Source organism: Brachyhypopomus gauderio, unplaced genomic scaffold (assembly GCF_052324685.1).
Source record: "Brachyhypopomus gauderio isolate BG-103 unplaced genomic scaffold, BGAUD_0.2 sc181, whole genome shotgun sequence".
In the NCBI taxonomy this organism is placed as follows: Eukaryota; Metazoa; Chordata; class Actinopteri; order Gymnotiformes; family Hypopomidae; genus Brachyhypopomus; species Brachyhypopomus gauderio.
This window is the reverse complement of record NW_027507002.1, coordinates 149,571-165,599: the sequence shown is the minus strand read 5'-3', so window position 1 is coordinate 165,599 and position 16,029 is coordinate 149,571. Positions and strand designations below refer to the sequence as shown.

Genomic DNA, 16,029 nt, shown 5'->3' with positions numbered 1-16,029 from the left:
TGGTTCGTCAGGACGTGTATTGGTTCGTCAGGACATGTATTGGTTCGTCAGGACGTGTATTGCTGTGTCAGGACGTGTACTGGTGTGTCAGGACGTGTACTGGTGTGTCAGGACGTGTACTGGTGTGTCAGGACGTGTATTGGTGTGTCAGGACGTGTATTGGTGTGTCAGGACTTGTATTGATATGTCAGGACGTGTATTGGTTTGTCAGGACGTGTATTGATGTGTCAGGACGTGTATTGGTGTGTCAGGACGTGTATTGGTTCGTCAGGACGTGTATTGCTGTGTCAGGACGTGTACTGGTTCGTCAGGACGTGTATTGCTGTGTCAGGACGTGTATTGGTTTGTCAGGTTTGTGACATGTGTTGTGAAAAGCGCTATACAAATAAACTTTGATTGATTGATATTGCTGTCAGGACGGGTATTGATGTGTCAGGACGTGTATTGGTTCGTCAGGAAGTGTATTGGTTCGTCAGGACGTGTATTGGTTCGTCAGGACGTGTATTGGTTCGTCAGGACGTGTATTGGTGTGTCAGGACGTGTAATGATTTGTCAGGACGTGTATTGGTTCGTCAGGACGTGTATTGATGTGTCAGGACGTGTATTGATATGTCAGGACGTGTACTGGTTCGTCAGGACGTGTATTGGGACAGGACGGTGTGAGTGTCCTGCTCATCTCTCCATTCCTGCAGTTTACCTGCTGCTGTCATACTGCAGTAGGATCATATTACCAATTTCCTACTGGATAATTCCTCATTTGCCCCATATTCCCAAGATTAAGCACGACTGACCTAGCGCGCCCGCGCCTGTGTGCGCGTGCTGGAGGTTAAAACCCCGCTCCCTGTTCGCGCGCTGCACGCTGATCCGAGACACTGCCGCTTGCGCTCAGCAGAGGTGTATTTCCATGTGAACGCGCGAGACGTGAACGCGCGGGCCGCTGGCAAAGCAGCATGTCAATGACCGAATAAAACTGAATAAAACTTAGTTTGAATCCAGCCTGAAAATTATTACTACTACTATTATTATTATTGCCATTAGTATTATTGTTGTTGTTACTGTTATACGTGAATGAGCTCATATACACGCACGCTCCAAGGACGCGCAAGCTTTGTGTAGTTATAAGCAAAAGTGTTTTGTTTAACTGTGAAAATACACACACAGCAGGCGGTGAAGTGAAGGCAGTTCAATCCTGCGCAGGATAATCCGGTCCGCCTGTGGTTCCATTACCACAGTAATGCGCTCCGCGTGCCACAAACACAAACGGTGGGGTGCGTGCGAACTGCGCGTGGCGTTAACGGTCGGTGAAGTCGCTGCTCTCTGGGTTCTCTCTCGGTTCGTGTTCTTCCAACACCGAGCGGGATGGCGGAGGTGAGTCGGCGGTGCGCCGCCCATCTACGTGCACGAGGAGGACGTGAACGAGGACGCGGCGAGCGCGCGGCGGACACGTGACAGGTTTCGGGAACCGTCAAGAGCACCCATCGGTATCCTTCATTACAAGTGTGCAATACGGTGAATGGTGTGTAATGGTGTAATGGTCAATGGTGTAATGGTGTAGTGGTGGAATGGTGTAGTGGTGAATGGTGTAGTGGTGTAATGGTGTAGTGGTGAATGGTGTAGTGGTGAATGGTGTAGTGGTGAATGGTGTAATGGTGAATGGTGTAATGGTGTAGTGGTGAATGGTGTAATGGTGTAGTGGTGTAGTGGTGTAATGGTGTATGGTGTAGTGGTGTAATGGTGAATGGTGTAATGGTGTAGTGGTGAATGGTGTAGTGGTGAATGGTTTAGTGGTGAATGGTGTAGTGGTGAATGGTGTAGTGGTGAATGGTGTAGTGGTGAATGGTGGAATGGTGGAATGGTGTAGTGGTGAATGGTGTAGTGGTGAATGGTGGAATGGTGGAATGGTGTAGTGGTGAATGGTGGAATGGTGTAGTGGTGTAATGGTGTAGTGGTGTAATGGTGAATGGTGTAATGGTGCAATGGTGAATGGTGTAATGGTGTAATGGTGTAATGGTGCAATGGTGAATGGTGGAATGGTGTAGTGGTGCAATGGTGAATGGTGGAATGGTGTAATGGTGAATGGTGGAATGGTGTAATGGTGTAATGGTGAATGGTGTAATGGTGTAATAGTGAATGGTGTAATGGTGAATGGTGTAACGGTGTGATGGTGTTACATGTGATGGTGAATGGTGTAATAGTGCAATAGTGAATGGTGTAACGGTGTAATGGTGTAATGGTGAAATGGTGTAGTGGTGAATGGTGTAATGGTGAATGGTGTCATGGTGTAGTGGTGGAATGGTGTAATGGTGTATGGTGTAGTGGTGTAATGGTGAATGGTGTAATGGTGTAGTGGTGAATGGTGTAGTGGTGAATGGTTTAGTGGTGAATGGTGTAATGGTGAATGGTGTAACGTTGTAAAGGTGTGATGGTGAATGGTGTAACGTGTAATGGTGAATGGTGTAATAGTGTAATAGTGAATGGTGTAATGGTGAATGGTGTAATGGTGTAACGGTGTAACTGTGTGATGGTGAATGGTGTAACGGTGTAACGTTGTGATGGTGAATGGTGTGACGGTGTAACGGTGTAATGGTGAACATGTGCGTCTCTTGGCGCTCTTTGCACACGTGAGTTTCCTCAGTAACGTTGGCACTAGCGTGTTTGCTGGGCACGATGGCGAGTGTGAGCGAGATGGCCTCTCACCACCCCGATCTGCCCTGGTCCGGTTGCCCTCCACAGGTAGAACCACCACCCACACACCACCCACACACAAACACACTGACCATGTGAATTAAACGGCCTTAGGTAAGAGAAACCCCCATCACAAGGATGGAGGCATTCCTGCAAACCCCACCCACTGTCTCTTTGTGGTCTATTTCACCCTAAAATATTGTTACATTAACTCTTACAGTGCTTGTGTTCACCTGGATTTAAATTAACATTGCCCATATGTAAAAACAACACTAATTTAACATTTCAGTGAGGGTCTGATTCCAATCGTTAGTACATTTTCTAGGTTTTTGTGACAAAAATGAGAACACAAATATGCACGCATGCGCGCACACACACACACACACACACACACACACACACACACACACACACACACACACACAAACTAATGTTCTCCAGTATTCACAGCTGGTGACAGAGTGAGATTCAGAAGTCACAGTAATTATACTTCAGGAAATGGTGGCCACAGCACTTACATGTTTTATTAATATTTTATCGTTTGAGTTTCAGGTGTAATGGCTGTTTTGTGGCCATAATTATAAAGCTCAGATTTTCACATCATTAAAAATAAACTGTTGGTAATTGTACATGGTCTAAATATAATTGTGTGTGTGTGTGTGTGTGTGTGTGTGCGTGTATTTCAGACAAGCAGTGAGAAGGCAGATGTCCAACCTGTGTGGACAGCTGATGGTGTGTAGGTTCGGCTCTGTGTAGGACAGCAGAGTGACAGATCAGATCAGACTGAAAACGCATTAGAAACACATCTGTAACTGCTGCTCTGATATTAGTGGAATAAAGTGGAATCAGTGTCATATAGTGACATGCAAATGTCTCATCGTTACTCTTGTTGAGGCGGTGTTGTGACTGAAGACAGGAGAGAGATCTCACCTGGTACCCGCCGGTCGGACTGCAACGGCACTGTGACTTCTGAAAAGGTGAGAGGTCGAAGGGCACTAGCCTCGGTAGCAATTGCTTTCAAAGAGCAATGACCTTTAAAAACACATACAGAAACAAAGCTGTTCATGTCCCAGCCAATCAGAAAAATTGGTTTATATGTGTGTGTGTGTGTGTGTGTAGGCACTGGGAGGCCTACTTAAGATGGTGGAGCTATATCAGTGCCCTCAGCTGGGTAATGGTCCTGAGTTTCTACCCCACCACACCTCATACAGTCCATAGTCACGCGTGTTGTACAAGCACAGCGCCATCTACTGGCCAAGGTATGTCCTGCAGCGATATCTCTGTTCAGTATGGGAGGGCTTTTGTTTTTTGTTTACAATGATATTCAACATATTTTAGAGCTGCGGTGCCATTGTGCCATTCACAGTGCTGTTTTCTGTAATAATCACTAGTTCCTCAAAAATGAATGTATGGTCTTTTATTTAGCATCTGAAAGAAAGTTTGGATGTTTACATATTCAGGGACAGATGGTTTGAATATGCTGTAGCGTAGCTAAATAAGAGTTTTACTGAGTGCGGCGGTGTGTGTGTGTGTGTGTGTGTGTGTGTGTGTGCTGTAGCCCAGACTGAAGGCAAAGTTCCAGAACATTCTCTCGTCTCCCACTGTGAGGTGCTTCGTCATCAGTTCCTTCTGGTGGCTATTCCTACGTAACTTTCAGGTTAGTTCTTGGAATAACAGTTGAACGAAAGTTGGATTTTTATTTATTTATTTGTTCATTTTTAAGGTCAAGGTTTTCATTTCGAAGGGCGGGGCAATTTTATGCCTTCCAAATCCAACGTGATTGGAAGAGCCTCGGTGATATGGTAATAAATCTCCCGTAGCGGTGCACCGGTGCCTGACTGCCCACCAGGCGCTGGACTTAGGGCCTCCAGCAAGGACACCACTCCTGCATTTTTACTCATGGCACTGTTTAGACCCAAATTATCATGCTGAGTGACAGGCAATCTATTTCTCTCTCTCGCTCTCTCTCTCTCACTCCCTCTCTCTCTCTCTCGTTCTGCGTTTCAGCCTGACAGAAAAACTCAGGATCTTCTGTTCCACAGGATTGCGGAGAATTACATCAGGATTCTGACTGCGAACCTGTCGTCACAGGGCGGAAGAGTCTTCCTCCAGGTAGCCTCAACTGCACCTCACACACTCTCCCCATCACTCACACACACACACACACACACACACACACACACACACACACACACACACACACACACACACACACACACACACACACCAGTCTACCATGTCTCAGTGTACAAACAGCATTCCAAAGAACGCTGATGGAGTCTGACAAACTGAAACGTACAACAACATCTAAACTACTGACAGGGACGTTAACCCCTTCAGTCTGATTACAATCACCTGAAGTAAAACTTCTAGAACCCTGTGAGCGGTTTGTTAGGCGGGGGCGGGGTTTTAGTCTGGTGTGGGGGCGGGGCTTGCTGCATCAGGGTGTGGTTTGAGGCATGAGCAGGGTTTGGTTGGTTGGTGCTATGCTGGTGAAGTGAGGTGCTGTGTGGTAATTGGTTCTTTAGGCCTTCCCCGCGACCCTGAGCCAGACGATGTACTGCTGTTTCTGATTCCCTCAGTCCCACAGCCTCCGTGCGCACGCCTTCCTCACAGCACTGTGCTCTACTGCCTACCAGTGGACAGGAGGTGAAACTGCAGCCTCACAACACAGCCTTGCTGAACACTAAAGCAGATTAATTAACTATGTCTGTCCTCTTAACAAACTTGCAAAGAAAACAAGTTTATATATTTTGACAAAAGCCACTAAATGATCAGTGATCAGAGCATAGACCTGAGACCCAAGATGACTAAGTGATGTAATTAATTACTAAGTGATGTAACGGTAGTTAATTAAGTGATGTAACAGTAGATCATTACTGATGCAACTGTAGTTACTAAGTGATGTTATGGTAGTTAATTAAGTGATGTAACAGTAGATAATTACTGGTGCAACTGTAGTTACTAAGTGATGTAACAGTAGTTAATTAAGTGATGTAACAGTAGATAATTACTGGTGCAACCGTACTTACTAAGTGATGTAACGGTAGTTAATTAAGTGATGTAACAGTAGATAATTACTGATGCAACTGTAGTTACTAAGTGATATTATGGTAGTTAATTAAGTGATGTAACAGTAGATAATTACTGATGCCACTGTAGTTACTAAGTGATATTATGGTAGTTAATTAAGTGATGTAACAGTAGATAATTACTGATGCAACTGTAGTTACTAAGTGATATTATGGTAGTTAATTAAGTGATGTAACAGTAGATAATTACTGATGCAAATGTAGTTACTAAGTGATATTATGGTAGTTAATTAAGTGATGTAACAGTAGATAATTACTGATGCAACCGTAGTTACTAAGTGATGTCTTTTTCAATTCCAATTTTAGAGCTACTAGCCATGTCTAAAGGAAATCACTACTGCACATCATTTGAACTACTGAAGTCTCAGGCCAACATCATTAGCATGTGGTTTACAGATACTTGGCTCTCCCCTCCCCCACAGGGATTCGTCCTGCTCCTGAAGTCTATCACCATTGGGACCTAGAAACCCTGCAGGTGGAGGAGACTGTAAGGGTGTCTGGGCAGGGTGGAGCAGAGGATGGAGGAGGTGTGGTGTTACCCATGCAAGAATCTAATCCCTAAACTGGGAATAAAATAAGAATCTAATCCCTAAACTGGGAATAAAATAAGAATCTAATCCCTAAACTGGGAATAAATTGCCCCCTCCTTTAATCCCAGATATTTACTGAGCATTCAGGTTTTCTTGCAGCATTGAGCTGATTGGTTTGCTGCTCCGACACTGATGTGATATATATAAGAATCATGCGTTTGCACATTCAGTGTTAATGCCCTGTTGAGACAGCAGGGTCTCGAGAGCTGGAATTAGTTTAAATCCTCTTAGAGTTTGTTTGTTTGTTGTGCTTCATCTTTGTGTGTGTGTGTGTGTGTGTGTGTGTGTGTACGTACAGGCTCCTCTCTGAGTGTGTTAGACAGTTTTCTCTCCAGTGCTTCTTTATCTAAATCCTCCATCCGCAGCAAGAAATCGGTCTGTAAAACAAACAAACACACACACACACACACACACACACACACACACACACACACACACACACACACACACACACACACACACAGAGTCTGAAAAAATAAAACATAAGGGGGTACAAGAATGAATACTAAATATTTGTGTTTCAGAAACATGTTGGTGAGATGAGTCAGACCAGTGTTCTGCGTTCTATCAGCAAGATCGCCCCTATGAGACAGCTTGCATAAGGCTGGGTGCACCTTACTATGCACACGTGTGTGTGTGTGTGGTACAGTTCATATGCATGGCACACGCATATGCTCGAACATGCATGCGCACACACACACACACACTGGTTCTTTTTACTCAGAACAATTGGTACTATATGTGTGTGTGTGTCCGTCCAGGGATGAAGGCTCATCCAGAAGACATGACAGGCTCTAATCTGAGAGACCTTATTAACCCTGCTAACCACAGATCAGACAGACAGGTCTGTAATCTTATAACTACACCTAATACAGGATCTGTAACAGTCTCATAACTACACACAGAACACAGGTCTGTAGTCTCATCACTAACAGGTCTGTAGTCTCATCACTAACAGGTCTGTAGTCTCATCACTAACAGGTCTGTAGTCTCATCACTAACAGGTCTGTAGTCTCATCACTAACAGGTCTGTAGTCTCATCACTAACAGATCTGTAGTCTCATCACTAACAGGTCTGTAGTCTCATCACTAACAGGTCTGTAGTCTCATCACTAACAGGTCTGTAGTCTCATCACTTACAGGTCTGTAGTCTCATCACTAACAGGTCTGTAGTATCATCACTAACAGGTCTGTAGTCTCATCACTAACAGGTCTGTAGTCTCATCACTAACAGGTCTGTAGTCTCATCACTAACAGGTCTGTAGTATTCTCTTGCCCTCCCCTTCGCTGGTTCTTTCTACTGCCCACTCTTTTTCTTTTTCGATCTATTCTCTCCCTCCTTCTATCTGCCTCATCTCTCTTTTGCTCTTTCCATCTGTGTTCTTTATTCCAATTCATTTAGGTTCTGTATGGCATAGCAGGCGGTGCTGAATCACGTACAACAACAACAACACGGTGCTGCTGTAACGTTCCTTTAAATGTAACTTTCACTCTTGTGAAATGTAGATGTTGTGTTGTATATGAATGTGAAGAGCACGGTGGTGTGTGGTGGTGCTGTAGAGCTGCTGTGTCGTGTTGGACGGACTCTCCACTGTGGAGACGAGCAGATCTGGTTCCAGGATGGAGAGATAAATGTTCTGTTAAAAGGGGAGAAACATGGCCGTGTTTGCTCAGCTGTGGGAATAAAGGTTCACTCTCAGAATCTCTCACTCTTCTCCTCTCTCCATCCCTTCTTCTCTCTCCATCCCTTCTCCACTCTCACTCTTCTCCTCTCTCCATCCCTTCTTCTCTCTCCATCCCTTCTCCACTCCCACTCCTCTCCTCTCTCCATCCCTTCTCCACTCTCACTCTTCTCCTCTCTCCATCCCTTCTCCACTCTCACTCTTCTCCTCTCTCACTCTTCTCCTCTCTCCATCCCTTCTCCACTCTCACTCCTCTCCTCTCTCCATCCCTTCTTCTCTCTCCATCCCTTCTCCACTCTCACTCTTCTCCTCTCTCCATCTCTTCTTCTCTCTCCATCCCTTCTCCACTCTCACTCTTCTCCTCTCTCCATCCCTTCTCCACTCTCACTCTTCTCCTCTCTCCATCCCTCCTCTCTCCATCCCTTCTCCACTCTCACTCTTCTCCTCTCTCCATCCCTTCTCCTCTCTCCATCCCTTCTCTCTCCATCCCTCCTCTCTCCATCCCATCTCCTCTCTCCATCTCTTCTCCACTCTCCATCCCTTCTCCACTCTCCATCCCTCCTCTCTCCATCCCTCCTCTCTCCATCCCTTCTTCTCTCTCCATCCCTTCTTCTCTCTCCATCCCGTCTCCACTCTCCATCCCTTCTCTCTCCATCCCTCCTCTCTCCATCCCGTCTCCTCTCTCCATCCCGTCTCCTCTCTCCATCCATTATTCCCCGCGTCAGGCCGGTGTGGCTGATGTGCGGATGGAGCTGAAGCGATCCGTCTTTAACGTGTGGGGTAACTCCCCCCTGGTGCAGTACGTGTTGGCCCCCAGGGGCCCGGGGCGTCCCGCCGGCCACCGTGTGCTGATGTAGTGGACCGAGATCCACAGGCAACCTCCATATCCATACACTACCCTGTATAGGTAGCAGTCATACTCTCATTGTTCAGTAGATACACACCATATCTACTCAAACCCCTTCTCCTTGTGGCAGGAGTGATATCCAGATCATTTATTGTAGTCCTTTTTCTGTAGTAACTTCTAATAATTGAGATAAATACCTGCTAAATACAGCGAATCTCTTAGTTTTGCATGTGTGTGTCACGTGTGTTTGAAATCATCTACCTTGACTGGCTGCCCGTTCACTGCAGACTCACAGACTGAAGATGTTCAGGTGGTCACTCGCTCCCCCGGCCACCGGAGGGCGCTGCTCCCTCTCCGGACGCAGTATGCAGGAGAAACACGGGACCTGGGGCAGAAGCTCCTAAAGGAACAGACGGAGCTCGATGGGTTAGAGTGGAGATGTGGATCAGATCTACACCACACACGTCCAGTAATGTGGTCTACTGGAAAAGAAACGCTTGAGTAGCAAGTGCTCTGAACACATCTGCCTGACGTTAGTTTGCTTTGCTTGTGCTTGCACACACACACACACACACACACACACACACACACACACACACTATTAAAACTGGAACGTATTAAAAGCTGCATCAACGTCTCTTTCATGAGTCTATGGCTGTGTTCGAAATAGTCTACTACATACTACTGGCGTACTGATCGAGCCCCAAATCAGTATGTCGTATGCAGTATGTGACCAAAATGAAAATTTCCAGTACGTGAAACATACCCGGATGACCTACTACTTCCGCAAAATATTCCAGTACGCAAACAGAGCTATCTTCGTGGTGTACTGCATCCCATCATGCAACGCTACGTTCACGTGACCCCGTAGTGTGCTTTGCTTTTGTCGCATACTGGAAACTGTACTGCATACTACTACGAGGACCAGTATGCAGTATCCAGTATATACTGAGTCCAGTATGCAGTATCCAGTATGTAGTAGTCTATTTCGAACACAGCCCATGTCTCATCCACGTTCTGCTAATTTCTCACCCTGCAGATGTAGCGATCACCACTAGATGGCACTACAGGCCTTGAATATAAACATGATTCTTCCACTCTGCTCTTAAAACTCAGTGTTGAATCAGAAAAGTACGATGAGTATTGAGCACAACGAAATGAATGAAATATTGAGCACAATGATTTCTCACTCATATCAAACGTTGTAATTCAGTTTACCATGAAAACTGAAAACATTGGTAAATTGGTAAACGATGGTAAATGTTGGAAAATATGTAGTGTAACATAAAAATGTACACAAAACAGCGCAAATGATGTACCAATGTGCAGTGTAGTAAATGTGTGTTATAACTCGGTTAGGGAAGTCCCTCTCTATCGTGACAGAAGTGAGTGACTGTAGATATTGCAGTGGGCAGGAATGACTTCCTGTAGCGATCCGTATCACAGAAGAGCTGCAGGAACCTGCACCAACACACTCCACAGTCTGAGCAGGAGATGTTCTGATGTAAGAGATGTTCTGTGGACCATTATTCTGATCGCTCTGTGCAACATCTTTCTCATCTCACCAGGCTCCAGACTAGCTCCAAACACAGCCGGCCTCCTCTAACAGTTCAGTCTCCACTCTCATTCCCCCCAGCAGATGGCTGCAAAGAAAATTGCACTTTCAACAACAGACTGGTGGAAGATGGCAACATCTTGCCGCACACATGGAAGGAGATGAGCTTCAAGATGTCACGCCTGCCCTGTTCCTACCCGTCCGGGGCCTCTGCGTCCCAGTAGTGTCTGTCTAACCACAACCATCTCCTTGGTCACATCTAAATGCCTGTTTAATACAGATGGAACATTTCTCCCCCCGTTTCCACACCACGTCCCAAAGAGCACGGCACACGCCATGACTGCGAGCCATCTGAATGTTTCTTACATGATAGAAGTCAAGACTGTATATAATATAATATTAAATATAATGATTTATATAAAGTTGCCCACAGTGAGAGAGGCCATCACACAATGAGAATGACCACCGGCGAACAAAACGGTCTCGGTGTCTCGGTGTGCTTCACTCTTTCTCCGTTGGCGTGTCTCCAACTAGACATCTTCTCACAGGGATGGAGAATCATCCACATATCAAACACACGACAGTATGTTAATAACGGAGGAGGTTTCACTCTCTCCGCGGGTTCAAGGCTGTAAATCAGCGCGAGCTCCGCTAACGTGGTGAAGACGCTCCGTTTCGTCTCGTGAGGAAAGAATGTGGACGGACGTGGCGGCGCGCGCCAGCGACCCACCGCAAACCGGACCGAGTCACGTTTGAACTCCCGAATAAATGAATACTCGAATACGGAATGACGACTTCTTTTTTTCCACGGACAAAAGTTTCCGCAAGCACGTGGGGGGAAAAATCTGAATGAAACGTGAAATATGCGAGTTGACACGTGAGGTGTGAGAGGAATGTGAGGTGTGTGTGAGGTGTGAGGGGAATGTGAGGTGTGTGTGGTGAATGTGAGATGTGTGGTGAATGTTAGGTGTGTGTGTGGTGAATGTTAGGTGTGTGTGTGGTGAATGTTAGGTGTGTGTGAGGTGTGGTGAATGTGAGGTGTGTGTGGTGAATGTGAGGTGTGTGTGTGTGGTGAATGTTAGGTGTGTGTGTGAGGTGTGTAGTGAATGTGAGGTGTGTGTGGTGAATGTTAGGTGTGTGTGGTGAATGTGAGGTGTGTGTGTGGTGAATGTGAGGTGTGTGTGTGGTGAATGTTAGGTGTGTGTGTGGTGAATGTGAAGTGTGTGTGAAGTGAATGGTGAATGTTAGGTGTGTGTGTGAGGTGTGTGTGTGAGGTGTGTGGCAGAGGTGGGGACTCGAGTCACATGACTTGGACTCGAGTCAGACTCGAGTCATTAATATTAATACTTTTGACTTGACTTGAAAAAATATTCAGAGACTTAGACTTGACTTGGACTTTTACACCAATAACTTGGGACTTGAATTGGACTTGAACCTGTTTACTTGCAAAGACTTGATTTTTTTAAATCCCAAATCTAAATTTTAAAACGCATATTAATATTTATAAAGTGCGCCCCATTAATTACATTTCAGTCCTTCTGACGCAGACCGACGTTACACCAGATTTTGTGACCGTCGAGTTTTGTGACCACAGGGGGCGCTATTTCACAGTTTCTGTTCAGAGGCACAAACGCTTTACGAATGCTACGTAAACTACGCTGATGCACTTTCTTTACTCATTTTGTTGGTGTCCACGAGCCAAAATATGACAGATGTTTATATTTACATTTATCGTCTCTTAATTACATAAATGTACTTTAAATGTACTTAAACAAAGAAATCATGAATGGGATGTACAGGTGAGCCTTTTTAACTGGGGTCACCAATTCTGACGGCAGCCATCAGAATATGTGACCCCACTGAATCTCCAGGTAACAATAGTAGCCTACACCGTGACCCCACAATAACAGAAAACAATGAAAAAATAACCCTAACCTTTTATTTAGTCTATATTTAAACATTTTATCCAAATGTTTAGAATAACCATTCGTAATGACAGCATCTTGCTTACGATGAAGCTTGCTATTTTCGTGTAAAACATTCTTGTTTAAGTACATTTATGTAATTAAGAGAAGATAAAATGTAAATGATCTGTCATCTTTTGGCTGGCGGACACCAACAAAACGAGTAAAGAAACGCATCAGCGTAGCATTCGTAAAGCGTTGGTGTCTGTAAAAAAAAAAGACTCGAAAGGACTTGAAATTCCAAGTTTCAGACTTGGGACTTGACTTGACGGTTGCTTGTCTTGACTCGAGACTTGACTTGAGTTGACTGTCTTTGCTTGAGACTTGACTCGGGACTTGAGGATAAAGACTTGGACTTACTTGAGACTTGCAAAACACTGACTTGGTCCCACCTCTGGTGTGTGGTGAATGTTAGGTGTGTGTGTGTGGTGAATGTGAGGTGTGTGGTGAATGTTAGGTGTGTGTGAGGAGTGTGTGTGAGGTGTGTGGTGAATGTGAGGTGTGTGTGATGTGTGTGTGAGGAGTGTGTGAGGTGTGTGGTGAATGTGAGGTGTGTGTGAAGTGAATGGTGAATGTTAGGTGTGTGTGAGGTGTGTGGTGAATGTGAGGTGTGTGGTGAATGTGAGGTGTGTGGTGAATGTTAGGTGTGTGTGTGGTGAATGTGAGGTGTGTGTGTGGTGAATGTGAGGTGTGTGGTGAATGTTAGGTGTGTGTGTGGTGAATGTGAGGTGTGTGGTGAATGTTAGGTGTGTGGTGAATGTGAGGTGTGTGTGTGATGAATGTGAGGTGTGTGGTGAATGTGAGGTGTGTGTGAAGTGAATGGTGAATGTTAGGTGTGTGTGAAGTGAATGGTGAATGTTAGGTGTGTGTGTGGTGAATGTGAGGTGTGTGGTGAATGTTAGGTGTGTGTGTGGTGAATGTGAGGTGTGTGGTGAATGTTAGGTGTGTGTGTGGTGAATGTGAGGTGTGTGGTGAATGTTAGGTGTGTGTGTGGTGAATGTGAGGTGTGTGGTGAATGTTAGGTGTGTGTGTGGTGAATGTGAGGTGTGTGGTGAATGTTAGGTGTGTGTGTGGTGAATGTGAGGTGTGTGGTGAATGTTAGGTGTGTGTGTGGTGAATGTGAGGTGTGTGTGAGGAGTGTGTGAGGTGAATGTGATGTGTGTGTGAGGTGTGTGGTGAATGTTAGGTGTGTGTGTGGTGAATGTGAGGTGTGTGGTGAATGTGAGGTGTGTGGTGAATGTTAGGTGTGTGTGTGAGGTGTGTGTGTGTGAGGTGTGTGGTGAATGTTAGGTGTGTGTGTGGTGAATGTGAGGTGTGTGGTGAATGTTAGGTGTGTGTGTGGTGAATGTTAGGTGTGTGTGTGAGGTGTGTGGTGAATGTTAGGTGTGTGTGTGGTGAATGTGAGGTGTGTGGTGAATGTTAGGTGTGTGTGTGTGAGGTGTGTGGTGAATGTTAGGTGTGTGTGGTGAATGTGAGGTGTGTGGTGAATGTTAGGTGTGTGTGTGGTGAATGTGAGGTGTGTGGTGAATGTGAGGTGTGTGGTGAATGTGAGGTGTGTGGTGAATGTTAGTGTGTGTGTGTGTGGTGAATGTGAGGTGTGTGGTGAATGTTAGGTGTGTGTGTGGTGAATGTGAGGTGTGTGGTGAATGTTAGGTGTGTGTGTGGTGAATGTGAGGTGTGTGGTGAATGTTAGGTGTGTGTGTGTGGTGAATGTGAGGTGTGTGGTGAATGTTAAGTGACCGTGACCCGTAAAGATGCTGCTCGGTTCTGACCGCTGGACACTCGCAAATAACCAAAACGATCTTTACTCGGTTAAAAACACATCTGCACACGGAAGTTTTCATGTCTCGTTGAACTGGGCAGTTTTGTTGAACTGGATTTATGAGGATTTTATTTTTTATGAAACTGCAGCGAGATAGTTTCACTGGTCCTGAAGGTCTGTCATCAAAGCTACCACACATCAGTAAACTCTAATGAGAAGTGGACACATCATACAGACATCGACTACCACGCCGGTGTTCTGAAGTCTGTTCTACCTGTCAAACCGTCCTACCAGAGTGTACTGCGCATGCGCACGAAACAATCACGTCGTTCTTCAGAGAACGCAGGTAGCACGAATTTACAAATATACCTCTATATTTGTGCCACCGCGTCAAAATGCACAACCACAGCGCGTATATACATTATATATTACTTTCTAAATCGTGTAATTAGTGGCAGTACTGTAGGTATGATGAGTTTGAAGTTCCAAAAGGCCACGACAGGTGTGCTTACAGGTTGATTACGCCGAGATGATGAAGAACACAGGTTATTTATTTTACGATATATAGCAAACTAAAATGCACACTTCTGAAACCATAAAACGACCTGTAACGTGTAGCTGGCTTTATTAAACACAAGTAAGTATTGTTAAAACCAGAATAAACCAAATTACCTGTACGACGAGAAAAAACTCCGAGAGTTGGAAGATTTTTCGGGGAACGTCGCCAAGCGCCAGATTGGTGACGTAACTGTGAGATGCGCATGCGCAGTACACACCGGTAGGACGGTTTGACAGGTAGGACTTTGACGAAAGTTTCCTCGTGTTTTCTTACTGGGAAATAACTAGACCAGGGGTGTCCAAACATTTTGCAACGAGGGCGAAATTTGGTGAGGTGAACATGTATGCAGTTGTATATTGCCATCTTCTGGTGAAATATAAAATAGCTTTTTTTTTTTTTAGCTTACTGCCATCTTGTGGTGAAATATAAAATGCTGTGTTCAACAGACGCTGAGGGCCGGTGGTAATTTGAATGCAGCCCGCGGGCCGCACTTTGGACACCCCTGAAGTAGACAAACGCAGGCCTTGATTACGGTGGCCAGGAACCACTGCAAAAAAAAAAAAACGTGCTGCATAAACACAAAGCATGTTCATTAAGTGACCAACACGTGCGCTTCATTTCATGAACGCTATAGAAATTCTGGAAACCCTTTACTCAAAATGACACGTGCGCTACATGTCGGGAATGTGTTGCAAATTCAGGGGACACGTGCAACTTTAGAAAGGATGCGAATCCAACCCAACAGGACGGAGGTTTCTGGTGAAGACAGAGAGGATAATGCAGGTGCTGTCATTTTGATGAAAATGCTTTCTGGATACAGCACACTTTTCTCATTTGTAGCATGAGAGGTCTTCCCCACCCTGTACGTGAGTGGCTGTGCCACAGAATGGGCACAGCGTGTTCTTGGCTGTCGGATGCATTACTGTCGTTTGTGTTTCTGTGATGAAGGTCAGACTGATCCATGGAGTCTTGTTCTCATCCATCCCCAATGCTGTACACATCTGTGGCGTCTCACAGAGATGAGGGTTATCACATCACAGTGGTTCCTCTGACCCGCCCGCTCCAAATGGGGAATTGGTATTCAGGACTGTAAATCACTTTGTGAGGAGACAGAGCACCACGTTCACAGAGCCTCACGTCACACACGTATTATTACGGCGACTGATGCACCTTTAAAATATCCTACAGGTAGAGGCACACCAGGAGGCACCTGTCTGTACACCTGCGTGGATCCACGGTACACCAGGAGGAAAGGGAAATAATGATAAGAAACATTAAAGTCTACAGTCAGTA

At 45.4% G+C, this 16,029-nt stretch overlaps 1 protein-coding gene and 1 long non-coding RNA gene across 2 annotated transcripts; one reads left to right on the top strand and one right to left on the bottom strand.

Moving 5' to 3' along the window:
* Positions 1–1,234: 1,234 nt before the first annotated feature.
* Positions 1,235–6,339, top strand: LOC143501942 (protein FAM227A-like). Its single transcript, XM_076995101.1, is given in 9 exon segments — positions 1,235–1,268; positions 1,374–1,481; positions 2,651–2,733; positions 3,805–3,892; positions 3,895–3,944; positions 4,244–4,342; positions 4,693–4,809; positions 5,214–5,334; positions 6,200–6,339. Coding segments are annotated over 9 exon segments (840 nt in total).
* A 183-nt stretch (positions 6,340–6,522) lies between these two features.
* LOC143501943 (uncharacterized) lies at positions 6,523–14,949 on the bottom strand. Its single transcript, XR_013127032.1, has 4 exons — positions 14,850–14,949; positions 10,462–10,539; positions 9,158–9,296; positions 6,523–6,744 (listed from the first exon to the last, which is right to left on the bottom strand). It is a non-coding gene; the product is annotated as an uncharacterized LOC143501943 (long non-coding RNA).
* Between the last annotated feature and the right edge of the window lie 1,080 nt (positions 14,950–16,029).